Source organism: Sylvia atricapilla, chromosome 1 (assembly GCF_009819655.1).
Source record: "Sylvia atricapilla isolate bSylAtr1 chromosome 1, bSylAtr1.pri, whole genome shotgun sequence".
NCBI lineage: Eukaryota > Metazoa > Chordata > Aves > Passeriformes > Sylviidae > Sylvia > Sylvia atricapilla.
Window position 1 is genome coordinate 123859950 of NC_089140.1, and position 16455 is coordinate 123876404.

Below are 16455 nucleotides of genomic sequence, written 5' to 3' on the forward strand. Positions count from 1 at the left end.
CTGCCCACACACTGCCAGGCACATAAGTGATGTGCAAAAGAAATCCTACATTTTCCTTCCCTTGCCTGTTATTCCAAGGCACTGTGGCTCTTCATGTCGCAGCTAGCATAGCTACACATGCCATAATATCTAAGAGTAAATACAAATGCCCACAGCAGGACTAAAGCAATTGTTTAACATCTCCTGTGACACCCACTGCCATAGAATTCTCCACTGATATATATCAGACAAGCATGTCATTTAAAATACTTTGTTCTTTCTCCTTTATTTAGCCACAACACAGATACAAGAGTAGGCAAATCCCTTCCAATGGAACTCACACGATAAACCTGTTCAGATTAAGATTTTCATGAAATCAAGCAAAATATATGTACATGCACACACACTCAGGCACACAAGAAGACAGCAGAACCCTTACAAAATGAGGAGTGGCACTGAACTGCAGCTAAAATGCAATAGAAACATAACCTAGTTAAGATGCAGCTGTTAAGCAACAAGGCTGTGCACTGAACAGGTTCCCACTGTACCATTCCATTGGCCATTTAAATACCAGCATCAACCATTTCAGCTGAAAATTTGAAGCTGACAGAGAAGAGTCTGACCTCAGACACCCAAGAATTCAGGCTAGCAGAACAATTACTCCACTGTAACTCAAAGCAGGATCTGGCCCTAAGAAATGAAGATGCATGTGACCAGCTCCAGCTGGGAGATTACTGCAGGTGACAACTTTAATTCCCACAACTTCCCCAGCAACTAAACCCACCACCAATACAGCGTGCAATTGGACTTTTGCACCCTCCCCACTCATACTGCTCCTTTTGGTGGAAGAAATAGTGTAGTGGTTCTAAGAAGTGAGCAAATATCTACTAGGGAGAAGAATAAGATGGCCAAATATACCAAACGGCTTCAGAAGAAAGAGGAATTGGGCTCTTAGATAAAGCTGGTCGAGCAGGTCCAGCTGATTTGTCAACGCTTTGCTCAGAAATATAAGACTCAAATATAGTTTACAAAAAGAGTAATTCTTTATAGAACATCTCAGTGTCAAAATACTAACAAAAACACAGCTTGTAAATGCTGAGGATGGTCTTGGAAAATTAATAACAAAACTAGGCCATCGCTAACAATAATAGGTGGTATCTCTCCATAAAAAGCCAGTCTGATGTACTCAGGAAAAATGAAACATTTGAAACAAACTGTTTACAAAAGTGACTTAAATGCTCAGCAGAGATCTAACACAAGTGTTAACAAACTACTATTGTAATTTTATTTTTTAACAACTTCAGCAACTATTAAAAAAAAACCCAACAAAAACCTGTTAATACAAAAGTGTAGAAAACAAAAAGAAAAATCCAATGAGACAGTTTTTAGACAAACTCAGTTAAGATGTAGCTGTACCTTTGTCCCAGTTACTAAGAACTTCAACTTTAAGGGTGGCATAACCCAGCTCAGCTAGGTTTATAGGCTTTCCCACCCTTGTTAAAGAGTCAGTTCTTAGAAGGCGCCAATCTCAGTCCCCCAGGGTCTGTACGGTTTGCTGAGAGCTGCTGACTGTGTCGGTGTAGATGGGCTCAGCACGTTGGGGGACAGCAGATGAAAAGAGCCAAACGAAAAGGGGAATGCAGACAAAGATGCCATGGAGGAGAGAAGAGGAGGAGACAGTTTGGTAGTAGACGTGACCACAGGGAGCACTGGTCCGACGCTGCCATTTGGGGGCACTCTGAGTGAGGAAGTTTCAGCGTGTGGGGCAGCAATTCTGGTCTGATGATGTGGTTCTGTGGAAGATGCTGTAGTACTGGTATTACCATGCCCATTTTGAGCCAGCAGCAACGGGTGAGGTATGTGAGGGTGATGTCCAAAGGCACTGCCCCAAGGAATGTGTCCAATGCCAGTGTGTGCACTACTCGCTGCTTCCCGCTGAGAGGCGTAGTTGTTGAGATGAGACACGAGTCGAACTCGCAGAGGATCAGAGGCATCCAGACCCTCTATGATGCTCAGGTATCGAGCGACTTCAGCCAGGCACTCTCGAAATCCTAGACTCCGATAGTCCATAGCCAAAGCGTGAGCATCAAAATAACCTAAGGGAAAAGAGCAGAGAATGAAATCTTAAGATGTTGTTTTCTAGTCATTGTCTACAAGTAGCCTCCCCACTCCACCCTCCCCTATAAGCATATTTCACTTGGATGTGGTTAGTATTCCCAACCATAGACTAGCTGCCAAGGCCCTTTTTTTTTTTTCCTTCCTTTTTGTTTAACAAGCTTTTCTTTTATATCTGTGCTGTGATGCTGCAAGTCCCAAGACCAGTCACAGACTGCCATTTTTAAACTGGAATTGCTCACTGACACTGGAGGAAAGTATTTTTATTCTTTCTATGTCTCCCTTGTGCAAGTAAAACCACAGCACACTGAAATTCATTAGAAACACAAGTCTTAACTTATCAGGAGACTTAAGCAGGCAAAGTACTTTTTTCTTAAAACTGCCTTTCAGCATTTTTACTAAATCTTTTCACCACTTATTTCATCCTCTATTTCTTCCTAGTTCTGTTCTGAACTTTCAGAAAATTAGAGAAACAAGCATTAGACATCAATAATAACTGTTTTCAAGCTGCCAAAAACTGATTCACTTCATAGTGTTGACACACTGCTAGAGAGACTTGCAGTCACTCTCCTCCAGAATAACTCTCTCCTCAGAGCTAGCACCACAAAACCTTTCAGTGCCGGTAATGCCACAAATCTTGTCAAGTAGAGAAAGTCCCTAATTCCTGGTGAAACATAAGAGAGCTGCCGTTCGCTTTCTGTGAGCATTGCCAATGCTGGGGAATGCGCTGCTCCCACAGCAGCCTCCCTGCAGGGCTGCCGACTCTGTCACGCACAAAACTTTACCTTTCCCTCCTGCTGTATGCAGCATTTTCAGGTGATCGACAGTCATCTGCAGAATCTCTGCTTTTTCCAGCTTGGCTGATCCCTAGGAGAGAAGGGAAGGCACGAAACGTTTTAAGCAGAACCAGAGACGTAACCGAGGGGTGACGCTCCCTCCCGGGAAAGGATGGGGGGGCAGCGCGGAGGGTCGCTGGGCGCTACCTGCTTCTCAAAGGCGCTGGGCACCAGCCTCCTCAGCTCGGACAGGCTGTTGTTGATGCGGTCGCGGCGGCGCTTCTCGATGATCTAGGGCAGAGAGCGGGGGTCAGCGGAGCCGTGCCGGGCTGCGGGGAGCCGCGGCCGGCCGGCGGACACTCACCCCTCGGCGCCTCTTCCTGGCCAGGATCTGCGAGGTGGTGGAGGGAGACATGGAGCCCGCGGCCGAGCTCAGGTTCCTGCGGGGAGCAGCGGGACACCGGTCACCGCGGGGATTCGGGGGTGCCGGGGCTCCGCGGGGCGGAGGGGAGGGAGGGGGCGCGGCGCAGCCCCACGGCGCCCACCCCGCCTGAGCTCACCCATTCTCGTCAGCGCTCTCCTTCTCCACCTCGACGGCCTCATCCAGCTCCTCGCTGTCCGACGAGCTGTACTCGGGGTGCGCCCGCTTCATGGCACCGACGGCGGGGACGGGGACGGCAGGGCGCGGGCGGCCGTCGGGGAGGCGGCGGGCGGCGGGGCGCGGGAGGAGCGCGCCCAGAGCGCGTCCCGCGCCTCGCCCGGCGCCCGTCTCTCCCATGGAGTTCCCACGCCTGGCGGGCAGGCAGGAGGCTGCGGGCAGAGGCAGGGAGGGACGCAGGGACGCAGGAAGGGAAGGACGGATGGATGGAGGCAGGGAGGGACGGACGCGCAGGCGGCGGGCACGGACGCAGCCGGGCAGAGCGCGCCCGTCGCCGCCCGCCGCCCAGCACCGCCACGCGCGGCCCCCGCCCGCCCCCATTGGCCACCGCCGCCGCCGCTCCAGCCAATCGCCGCCAGCCGCTGCCGGGGCCACGCCCCCGCCGCGGGGGAGGTGCGGCCGTGGGAACTCGGCGCGGGGCCCGGCGGGGGGCATGGATGGACGGACGGATGGACGGATGGATGGACGGAGGGATGGATGGATGGATGGATGGATGGATGGATGGATGGATGGACGGACGGATGGATGGGTGGATGGACGGATGGATGGACGGACGGACGGAGGGACGGACGGATGGATGGATGGATGGAATGGATGGATGGATGGATGGATGGATGGATGGATGGATGGATGGATGGATGGATGGACGGACGGATGGACGGACGGATGGATGGACGGATGGACGGACGGACGGACGGATGGACGGACAGACGGACGGACGGATGGACGGACGGACGGACGGACGGATGGACGGACGGATGGATGGATGGATGGATGGATGGATGGATAGATGGATGGATGGATGGATGGATGGATGGATGGACGGAGGGACGGAGGGACGGACGGACGGACGGACGGATGGACGGATGGATGGATGGAGGGACAGACGGACGGATGGACGGACGGACGGATGGACGGATGGATGGACGGACGGATGGATGGACGGACGGATGGATGGATGGACGGAGGGACGGACGGACGGATGGACGGATGGATGGACGGACGGATGGAGGGACGGACGGATGGATGGATGGACGGAGGGACGGACGGACGGATGGACGGACGGATGGATGGACGGACGGATGGATGGACGGATGGATGGACGGACGGACGGATGGATGGACGGACGGATGGATGGACGGACGGATGGACGGATGGATGGACGGACGGATGGATGGACGGACGGATGGATGGACGGACGGATGGATGGACGGACGGATGGACGGATGGACGGACGGACGGATGGATGGACGGACGGATGGATGGACGGACGGATGGATGGAAGGACGGACGGACGGATGGACGGACGGATGGATGGATGGACGGACGGACGGACGGACGGACGGATGGATGGATGGATGGATGGACAGATGGATGGACAGATGGATGGATGGATGGATGGATGGATGGATGGATGGATGGATGGATGAGGTTTCTGAGGGCTTCCCTAAGGCAACAAGGGTCTGGGAGAGCTGAGTGAGGAGATTCACAGAATAAATCAGGTCAGAAGAGACCTCCTGTCAACTAGATAGTGGCTAGTGCCACACTAAGTGCCACACCAAGTGCCACATCCACTCTTTTCTTAAACTCCTCCAGGTGTGGTGACTCCACCCCCTTCCTGGCAGCCCATTCCAGGTATCACCTTTGCTGAGAAGAAATATCTCCTCTTGTCCAACCTGAACTTCACCTGGCACAGCTTAAGACTATGTCATGATGTCCTGTCGCTGGTTGCCTGGGAGGAGAGGCTGACCTCTACCTGGCTACAACCTCTTTTCAGGAGTTCTAAAGAGTGATAAGGTCACCCTGATCCTCTTCTCCAAGCTAAAAGAAGAAGGGAAAGCCTGGGTATGAGTAACTTGCCCTACTTAAATAAATAAATAAATAAATAAATTTTAAAAATGTGAAAATAGTGGTAAAGCCTGAAAGCTGAAGAGGCTTTAACTTGGGATTTTTCAGTTTGTTGGCAATGCAAGGGAAATCAAGGCATCCGTCTTCCCTGTACTCTTCCAAACTGAATATCTGCCAGCCACATCCTTTCCTTGTCTACTCCTCCCACCATCCTCCCACCATGTATTGTGGCAGTGGGCAGAAGGAGGAACAGTTTTTAAGAAGCTGAAAGCACATGGCCTTTGCTGGCAAGGAGGGAGGAATGACAGGAAAAGTCAGCACTGGATTCAGGATGTGTGGAGGTCTGGCTGGCACACTCACCATGAGTACATGCTGCCTTGCACTCAGCAGGGCCCTAAGCCTGAATGCTGTATTCCTCCAAGTCCTCTTCATTCTGCCAGCTTTCTCAGGCTGAGGCACTGGCAAAATAGGACAGGTGAAATGAGGGTGTACTCTTTGAGGTGGTTTCATAATAATTAAATTTTCATTTACATGGAGCCTTTCAACTAAGGCTCCCTTCTAAGTTGATTCTTCCGTGTTTCACAATCGGATGGACTGGAGGATAACCAAGATGAACATCATGTGAGAGCAAAGGGCTGATGAACCCAGATTTCTCATTCTAAGGGCCTGGAGTAATTACCTTCAACCTTCCACTCTTTTAGGCAAAAGTTACCAGCACAGGGTTGCCTCAGATTTCATGGAGTTGCCCACATTTTTGCAAAGCATCTCCAGTAGGAAGGAATGGAAGTAAGGACCAAGCTAGAAGTAGTAAAAGACCTGCAGTTAAGAAGATAGAAACAGTCCTGCAGCCACCTGTAAGTAGCTAACAGAAGATGACAGAAATGTTCTATCCCCACATTATTTTTAAAAAAAGTTATCCTTTCTGCTGTGCTTTAATTAAGTTTGTGTCAGCACTTCTATTACATCCACCTTTCCAGCCTCTATATTTTTGTTGTGAAACTTCTCTGCCTGCACCACTTGCATTTACAGGTCAGTGAAAGGCACAGTGACATTCATGTCTTTCTGGCCTGCAGACTACACATCTGAGTTCTCCCATCCAAGCACATATATGTCTTCTCCCGCTACGGAGAAAACAAACATGGTAGAAGTTCCTTGGGATTAAGCATTGATTGCTTGGGAGTAGAGGTGTAGCCACCCAGGTTCCCAGCAGCTGGATCCTGGAGCTGCCCCTGTCTGTAGCTCTGTGAACCACTGGGGCCAGGCAGCCTCCAAAAAAGCTTTCTGAGCTTGTGTAGACACTGACTTCTGCAAATGATTTACAAGAAAGTGCAGGTAGACTGTATCTGTGCCTCTACACAGTGTGAGCAATTGCAGTTGGCTATCAGCTGCCGTGGGAAGATAGGAAACATTTGCCTGTGTGTGGTTTCAATCTTCCCATCCAGCACTAGGAGAAGCAGACAGCAAAACCAGCTTTAAATTGCTCTTGTGCTTTTCTAGTGCTGGGCATGGATCCACAGCGTTGGTCTAATTGTTAACCATAGCCTAAAGGGAAATTTTATTAGGCCAAAATTACCAACACGCCAAGACAGCGCTGTCATATTCCTCTCTCTCCAGAAGGGCAGACAGGAGAGCAGCCCATTGCTCACTAAAGACCAAGGAAATTAAAACAACAGTGCACAAGGTGACGTTTCTAAATAGAGTTGAATTTCAGCCCCCACTGATAGTCTTGCACCAATGGGGCAATGAACCTTAGGAGATGACAGCCTTCTCTCTTGCCCCCTACACTGCCACTCCCTTTTCTCTGTTTCACACTGCAGTGCCCTCTCCGCTTCTACATACCCACTTCCTACTGCAGCCATGCCATGCCTCAGTCACCCCACCAACCAAACATTCCATCTCACATCCCTTCCAGTCACACACAGCACCACACTTGACTTGCCCCCTCTTGCCACTTCCCCCTCGCCCCAGTTTCCCCATTGCTTCCAGGTCCGGCATAACGCAGCATTTCTAGACCCAAGATCTACAGCCACATCTGGCCCCCAGTGCTGGAAGCAGGAATGGCAGTACAGGGTAAAGCCCTCACCCCAAAGCAGAGACTCAGGTTTGAGACATGCAGGAGCTCTTGTGGCAACTTCCTTGGAAGGGACAGTTGGTGGGGACTGGTGGAAGGGACTAGTGCTAGTTTTTGTGTGCACCTCACATTTCTCTTTGTAAGAAGCCCTCCTTGTAGTGATTTCAGTGGCACTCGAAGTGCCTTGAAATGGTATTGTTTATTGCTGCTGCAGGCTTCCCTCCAGCAGAGACCTGCCACCGCTGACCCTTGCTCCAGTGTGTGTGTGTGCTAAATTAACTCCCATCCCCTTTCCTTTTGGTTTTCCCTCCCAAGGGAGCAAGTGCTTTGAAGAGTAATCCCATCAACTTGTCACCCCAAGTCCCGGAAACTCATTGTTGCTATGGTTACTGTGCCCAATTCAACTGGTGGCTCTGGCACTCATATTGCAACCAGGCAAAAACATCAGCACTCCTGCCCTGACCTCCTCTCCCCACATATATCCAGCTGCAGCATCAGCTCTGCAAGCAAGAAGTTACTGCTCCAAATCTTGGTTTTTTTCTTTACAGAGTTGTGACTGAGTGTTGATTGTTGGTGCCACTGACACAGGGCAAAACTATTTATCACAGATCAAATGGAAGTGCTGGAGAAGTGAATGGGAGTGAGTGACAGAGCCTCCTCTGTCAAGGGTTTAGACTCCCTGCATGATCTGTTAGCAGCACTGCGACTATAAATGTGTTTCCTCAGGAACTGAACGCTAACATTCCTGTCTGTACATGCCAGAGGTCCAAATAGCCAGCTCAGAAGTTTGGCTGGGTGTGCTCTCCAAGCACACTGGCCCAAACTTCTACCATGCAGGCATGAGTGTCTTTGTGCTGGAGCCATTGCTGCAGCAGGACATAAACATCACATATTCACATTCATCTGTAGTGATAAGCCAGATCATCAAGATATTCCTCTCTTCAAGCTGGCCAAGGACATGGATAATATTTACATCAAAGTCTTTACGGTAAGCAGAATGCTCCAGCTGCAATGCTTCTGCTGCAGTATGGGTTTCAAGTGTCATCTTTTGGAAGCGGTGTATAGCTATGAATAAGCAAGATTACTGTCAACACAGTAAGAGCAGCAGATAACAGATATCTGGTCCGGATGGCTTCAACAGGTTCTCTTTGTGTTTACCTGCTTAGGCTTCAGCTCATCTCCAAAACCTGGGTTATAACTGTGCAAAAGGCTAATCTGTGAACACACATTCAAGCTGCTGACAGGCAAAGCTACCTCATATTTCATCAGGCCTGTGACTGAGGGGGGAAGAGATAGATTGATTATTTTATTATCTGGTTTCCTTTCCAATAAATTTTGCCTCTTTTCTCTTTTTATGCAAGGTTCCATCTGACCTAAGGCTCTTACACATCAGCTTCTTCCAGGGATATCCCTTCTTCCATTCCCACGGCACAGGCTGTCCTGTGGAAAGACACCACAGGACACAGGAAGACCCTACAGGAGGAATGACACCAGGTCATGTTAATTAATGGCTGTCTCAGATGCAAAAGGAGGCAAACTTGTCTCAGATGCAAAAGGAGGCAAACTTGACACGACATAGTGTAAAAAATTCTGGTTTGACTTGCAACCACCTTTGATCTTAACCACGGGAAAGTGACACCCTGTCCATATGTATAACAGTGCACCTCATGTAAAATCACACAAAAAGTCAGCAACATATTATTGGCAGGATAGCCTCTGTCAGCATTGCCAAATCTAGAGGGGACAATGAATTCTGTGTGGGGCCCCAGAATTGTGTCAACCACTTACATTATCCCAACATGGTAACAATTTCACTGTAAATTGGTAGTTTGCTTATACCAGTGATCACAATACAGTTTGCACCAAATATCACAGAGCAGAACCAGGTTTTCCCTTTGCTGACCTTTTTTTTAACCAAGTTCTCTGTAGTTTGTCAAAATAGTTTTGTTCTGTTCCTACAATGCTTCTCATAAATGGACTGAGGAATAAAGACACAGAAACTTGCTCTTGCTCATTTCATGCTGTTGAAATCTTCACAGTCCATCAAGGAACAGCCTGCCTAGTTGTTTCCTGTGCAATTTTACAAGTTCAGTGTTTTAAAAGTAGTGCTCAAACCATGCTTTGTGTTATACAGTGATATATGGAAGTCCCCGGTCTGAAGAGTTTACACTCTGAGACCTACTTTGAGTTTTCTTTGCCAATAAGGTTCAGCTTTGAGAAAAATGTGTGTGTACTATTCATTCCTGCTAGGGGGCATAGGATAGAGAACAAGTCACAGACCTTCTGTTTCACCATGAAAACTATTATTTATAGTATGCTCTTTCAAGGGGAAAACCTGGCTTTTTTTGCTAATAAAACCAATATTTTTTTTCCCAAAAGTTTCCTTGAACTGAATTTCATTGTGAAAAAATAAAAATGAAACTTGAGCATGCCCTGTAGCTGTTGCTAAGCACAGTTTGTAATAAAGCGAATCAAAGTAAAAATCCATGGCTTTTGAAGGTACCAGCTATTATGACCATTGCACAGATGAGTTAAATAAAAATGGAGAATGCTATGTATCTGAAGTGGTGAGCACTGACTCCCAGAAAAGCATCTGTTCTCTCTCAGATGATAACTTTTATTCACCTCACACCTTTCTGCCCTAGGCTTTACTAGACAGCTGCTGTCCCACAGCGATCAGCCACTGAGCAAAAGCTAGACCTGGGGAAGCTGCCACTACAGGAGACTCCCCAGTCACAGAGAGATGAACTGTGAGCGGATGTTTAGCATGTGTGACAAGAGTGAGAACGTGCCTGGGATTTTCAATTGCCATAAAATGTGGTTGGGACTTCGGCCGAGATTTCAACATGGAGATCCTGGCAAAGTAGCTTGATTTGCCTACTTTAAATAATGACAAAACTTGACTGACTTGAATATGAAACCTTATTCCAGACAGTCAGAGTATTTGGGTATTGGAGGACACCAAAACCAAATCCTATCATCAGTTGTCTCTTCCATTACATTATGGAATACCAAGATAAAAATAAACCAAAGAAAAGAAGTGTCACTGTGATTTTGCCAGAACAGAGTCAGATACTGCACCTACCATTTGACTTCAGCATTTTGACTCCAAGTTGGGAGGGTCATAATTTTGAGATTCAAGCTGATTTTGAGGCACCATGAAAGGTTTGTAACATCCTGCACTGACATTGAGGGTATTTTCCTGTGACGTGCTTTACTTTAGTGTTGCTCACGGTTCTTAAAAACAGCAGCATTCCTGTTGATTTCAGAAAAGTCAGTGCTCGTGGACCCTTTATAGCACTGCAAAACCTGTACCCTGTATATATCCACTGTTCTCTGACTAACCTTCATTTCAGCTACTTCTAAACATGAAAAACTATTCCAGGGGAAATAGTTTTCTTCGAAAACAGCTCCCATCTGAAAGATTTATTCCAGAAAATCTCAGTTGTATGGGAAAAGACACTATCAAAGCAGCGTGGCAGGTCAGCTGCAGCAGTAACTTTCCAGGCATACCCAGGCCTCTCTTGATTCATACCATTCTAGACATGATAAAAATCCCTTGTGTTTACTTGTCAGCAAACCAAACCTCTGCGACAGGGCTCTCAATACATAACTGTGCTAGCACTGAGATGCCAGGATGATGAGCTCTCTATGAGCACCTCCACAGTCACTATTAATGAGGGTGCTCTAAAGCAAGTGCAAACAGTCACACGCTCGTAATGCTTAAACCACAGCAAATGTGTTTAATCCCACACAATAGCTCCGTTATACTGTGTCCTAGAGCTGTGGTCGGCCAGGGAAGTGGTGACCACTTCTCACATATATAACGTATCCCAAACATATTCAGCTTGGCAGGAAGACAAGAAGCTGGAAGTGTCACACTGGAGCCTAGCCCCCTGACAGCATGAGACATGTGCTTGTAAGCTGTCTCAAGGAGGATATTTGATTGCCCTCTTTCTTCTTCTGCCTCTCTCCCAACAAAAGTAGAGTGACCTCCCCCATGACCTGGCAAGTGCTGAAATTCCCCAAACACATTTTTCTGTTGTGCCCCAACGCTGAACAAAAGGAAACGAAGCAGCCTCGATATATTTGAAGTATGGAATGAAAATAATAGGTGGCTCTTGCTTGCCCTGCAAACGCCGATCTTCACCTCCTCCCCAGCACGGTTTGCGCTGCCTCCCACGCTTTTCTGCTGTACCGTCGGCAGCTATTTCGGATTTATACACTTATTTATCTATCTGTGCCTTTATTTATTTATTTGGAGAAGGGCAGAGTGGGGGGCGGGCGGGGGAGGAGGGGGGGGTCTATGTAATTGCAGTTTACACTGCGTTCCCACGCTACTATTGTTTGTGGCTTTGTTTCCTATTCCCATCACGTGTGCTAATTAGTTGGAGCCGCTGGCTAGCTGGGAGGCGTGTGTCTGGAGTAAAAGCAGAAAGATCACTTCCTGGAGGGATCTAGGCAATCTGAACAATTCTTTGCTTTACTTTCAGCCCTCTCCCTCCCCCCGGCTTTGCCACTCAGGGAAGAGAGAAGAAGTGCTGATTGTCAAGCACTAGACACCGGAGAGGCACAGATTCTCTTCTGAAAAGGAGCAGCTCACAGAGGCAGAGAAAACTGGGCTGGAAAGAACATCTCATCTGTGTTTAACAAACCTGATTTTTAAATTTTATTTTCTTTTAATCTTCAAGAAATTCCCAATGTCTTTCAGTTGTGGCTAAGAAGGTAAAAGCACCATTTAAAAAAAAAAATCCTCGGGCTATTTTAGCCTGCCCTTAGGAAGTGAGTCAGTTTTTTATGGCAAGGCTGAGCTAGCTCATGCCATGGCTTGCAAAATGAAATGAGACCCAGAGAGAGAGGGAAGATTACCTGAGTCATGGCATTTGCTTATTAGGGCAGGCGTCAGCCAGCAAGGCCACGTCACACAGCAGCACCAAGTACCTGTGCATGGATCAGGTTTTAGACTCAGCACTGGATTTGGTTTAGCTGGTTTGTTGATGTTTTAAACTTTTAGATCTCTAGTTAAATCTTCCTGCCTATGATGTTTTTCAAATGCTGAGCGCACTAGACTGCTCTCAGATCATGCAGGGAGCATGTAGCCCACACAGGCATCAGCCTGGAGCTGTAGGAGTTGCCGGGGCCCTACCGACCCCTGCTGTCACGCCAGCAGCCTTGGCTGGAACCTGTCCTTCTCACCCAGGCAGTAAGCCCCGGGGCCATGCCCCTCTGGCATTAATAGTCCTTTTCCTGCTAGTCTAGAGTGATTCTCCGTGTTCTCCAGTTTCCTGTGCTGAGGAAAATAGCGGGGGGCTGCGAGCGTGTGAGTAAGGCCGGGTCCGGAGCTGCAGCGCCTGGGCAGGGAGGGCTCGGGCGGCAGGGAGCTCCTGCAGGGACATCGAGGCCGGGGCTCCTGTCACCGCAGCCCTGGGCTGCAGTGCCTGTGCTGTGGCCGAGGCCGGGGCTCCTGTCATCGCAGCCCTGGGCTGCAGTGCCTGTGCTGTGGCCGAGGCCGGGGCTGCTGTCATCGCAGCCCTGGGCTGCAGTGCCTGTGCTGTGGCCGAGGCCGGGGCTGCTGTGCCCGGTGCCTGTGCTGTGGCCGAGGCCGGGGCTCCTGTCATTGCAGCCCTGGGCTGCAGTGCCTGTGCTGTGGCCGAGGCCGGGGCTGCTGTCATTGCAGCCCTGGGCTGCCGTGCCTGTGCTGTGGCCGAGGCCGGGGCTGCCGTGCCCGGTGCCTGTGCTGGGGCCGAGGCCGGGGCTCCTGTCATCGCAGCCCTGGGCTGCAGTGCCTGTGCTGGGGCCGAGGCCGGGGCTGCTGTCATCGCAGCCATGGGCTGCCGTGCCCGGTGCCTGTGCTGTGGCCGGCAAAGGCACGGCGTGATCAGGAGGAGGCAGGCCCCAACCTCTTACATGGAAGGGGAGCTGCCAAGCCCTCACCCAGAAACACGACACGGCCTAAATCTGTGTTTGCTTCTCCTCGGCCAGGCATAGGCTTGTGAAAGCAGAGGTATGCTGCTAATGACCACAGTCAGGCTTAGTGCAAGTATGGCCTGGGCTTTCCTGTACAACTCTGGCACAGTTAAAGGAAAGGCCCAAAGAAAGAGCTGTCAGTCTGCCTTGACATTGTGGGATGGCAGCTAGGCAAAAATTTCCATCCTCTGGGAAATTCCAATATTTCTATGCTTTTATTTTGCTATCACTTGGGTTACAGAGAACTGAAATATCTCAAGTCTGTTTGGTTTGGGGTTTTCTTGTCTTTTCAGTGGGGAAAACAAGTCCTATGTTTCAGAAACAGTTGAATGCTTCCCTGTGAGTCAGCTCAGCTTTAAAGGGCATCTATGTGAGAGTCACATTAATACTTGGATGTTGTCACTTACGTTATCCCTCAACCCTGGTTTTTTTAGAAACTGAAGCCGCTTTCTGGGTTACCTGTCTCATGATAGCCTCTTCAGCTCAGGGTACAGGACAATATTTTGCATTATTGAAGATATAGACTGAATAGCTGGCCCAGAGAAACAGGGTAACTTTTCCTGCCATGGAAAAAAGTGTTTTACAGAGTTATTGTGCAAGGCTTCAGAAGTGGCATCCTCTTACCATCATGCACATCCCTGCTTTCTGCTCATAACTGCTTTTGCCATTTACAAACACTTCCATCAATGCAATAGCTCCAATTGCTTTGGTAAGTAAATTGGGAAAATATTTGCAGTGTAGCTTTCAATGAGATAAGGAGCTAGAATTTAAGGAGAGATGAGCAAGTAGCTGGTGACCCAGCCCTCTGCAGATGAGCAGGTACTTCTGGTGCTCTAGCAGGCTGGAAAGCAGAGTCAGGCTCTGTTAATGTGGAGAAACTTAGAGAGGGAAAAACCAGTAGAATCCACCCTGCATTATGGCCTGCTTTACTCAGGAAACTGGTGGCCAGTGAGGAAGATGCCATGTAGAAATATGGAAGGCATTCACAAGTGCATCATTAACTTCATTATTTCCATTAAATAATCCCTAACTTGGCCCCAGGTTTATATTTTTGCAAATATTCCTGAGCAATGTCCTGTCATATCTTCCTCTTCCTGGTGGAAAGCATCCCTCTCCTTTGAAATGTCTACAGGATTATTGAGGGGAACACTAGGCTTTACCATAGCACTAACAGCTGATAGAGTCTGCTGTTTTTTGCACCTGTGGTCTTCCACTGACTGTAAACATTATAATTTTTTATTATTTATTTCTTTTATAATGCAACTCAGAAACTACTCCAGACACTGACCTCCCAGAGAGATTGCTGACCAGACAGAATTGCACTGCAGGGAGTGGTGAGTGTTCTGTTCAGATATCTTTCAAGAATATGTGAGGACCACCAACATTTTTGCACAAGTAACCTGAACCAAAGGAAAACCAATCTAGCAAAGCAACTCTGTGCACTGTAACAATTACAAGTCTTCTTCGGAACTAAATCTAGTTAATTATTTTTTAATTCTTGCAACTCATTATTTATATTTAGAAATTAAAAAGCTCCAACTAAAACAAAAAAGCCCAGCCCATCAGTGAGTCATTCAAAAGTCCTCTGTTCTTTTTCCTGTTTTCTCACTGAATATGGAAAGTGGCTCATGATTTGTGTCCTGATATGCAAAGCTTGTATGAGCCTGAGGGAGCTTCACTCAGACTTCATGGCCACAGTAGCTTACAACAGTCACTTCAGTAGAATAGAGTTACAGCTAAAAGAGAGGCTTCTGGGTGCATTGGTCACAGTAATTGCAAAATGTTCTGTGAAGATGCCCACCCCTTCTGGAACTACAAATTAAATGAATGACCTCATTTCAACTTTCTTTTGGTGTGTGTACTGGTACAATATACGTGGTTACACACAAAAAAAAATTTAAATGGTGGTTTCTCATGGTCAGCAGAATTAATCAAACCTTGTTTTCTATGGAGTAATGCTCTACATCGTGATTCTGGCTCAGAATCTGTATCTGCCAGTTTGCTCCATGGTGCTGCTGCCTACACCCATGGGCTGGCATGTGGGCAGGAAGCAGAAGATGCTGCAGTGGGCAGAGGGCTTGGACATGCTGACTACCCAGGACAAATCCTCTGGCATGGCCAACAGGCGACAACCAGTCTAGGGCCCTTTTCTTCACCAGGTTTACATAAAACCTGTACTATATCCATTAGTTTGAGTCTGCCATTCATCAAAGGCAGTGGTAGCCAACAGGCTTCAACATTATCGAGCTTGGAGTATCTGATCAATAATACATAAACAGCAAAGCAGATAAATGAGATGGTTGCTGGAACTTGGTTGCCAAAGAAACTCCATTTAAAAAGCACCTCTTTTGAGTACTAAAAGGTTTCCCTGTGGATAAGGAGGAAGATATTATTTCAGTCCTTAGAGGTAGTAGTAGCAATGATATTGCTATTGATATAATGGTATAAATAAACAAATGCAGGGTTTTCTGGAAGTGTCCATATCTTTAGATCTAAGGTTTGTATATGAAGTTTACCCATTTTCTCAGTTATATTGCCTGCTCTAGTAAAAAGTACTCCTTTTTTTTTTTTTTTTTTTTTTCCCAAACTTTGCCTCTCATAAGGATTTGGAAGACTGTTAGACATTGAAGTATTGGGCCTCAGAGTAAGTACACAGATGAGATAGTTAATCAGTCACTCACAGATTGTTTCTGAGATAGAAGAGCTTTCATGCTCTCTCTTGGAGAGTTCTCAGGTTTGTGATGACTGAAAATGGGGGGATGGTTTCAGTAGTGCATTTACAACCATAGGAATGCAGAGTCCACCTTTAACTTGAAAATATTTGCAAAAAGCATTCAGGTATTATAAAGGAAACTGATTACTTTATACCAGCTGGATTACAGCAAGCCAATATTGACTTCAGGTTTTGGTTGTCAGCAAGATTTATTTTTCTCAAAGTAAATATTGACTGTGGCACCGCCAAGGCCGGTATTTACTTTGGAGGAATATCAATCTTGTGGCTCAAAACTGGAAGTCGATATCATCATTGTTACACTTTCTCA

At 47.8% G+C, this 16455-nt stretch overlaps 1 protein-coding gene across 1 annotated transcript; it reads right to left on the reverse strand.

The window, feature by feature from the left end:
• Positions 1–236: 236 nt before the first annotated feature.
• On the reverse strand, positions 237–3705 carry HEY1 (hes related family bHLH transcription factor with YRPW motif 1). The gene is made up of 5 exons (XM_066332622.1): positions 3431–3705; positions 3235–3310; positions 3078–3161; positions 2880–2961; positions 237–2075 (listed from the first exon to the last, which is right to left on the reverse strand). Exons 1-5 carry the CDS (start codon positions 3646–3648, stop codon positions 1492–1494), a joined length of 1044 nt encoding a protein of 347 aa, XP_066188719.1. The 5' UTR covers positions 3649–3705; the 3' UTR covers positions 237–1491.
• Between the last annotated feature and the right edge of the window lie 12750 nt (positions 3706–16455).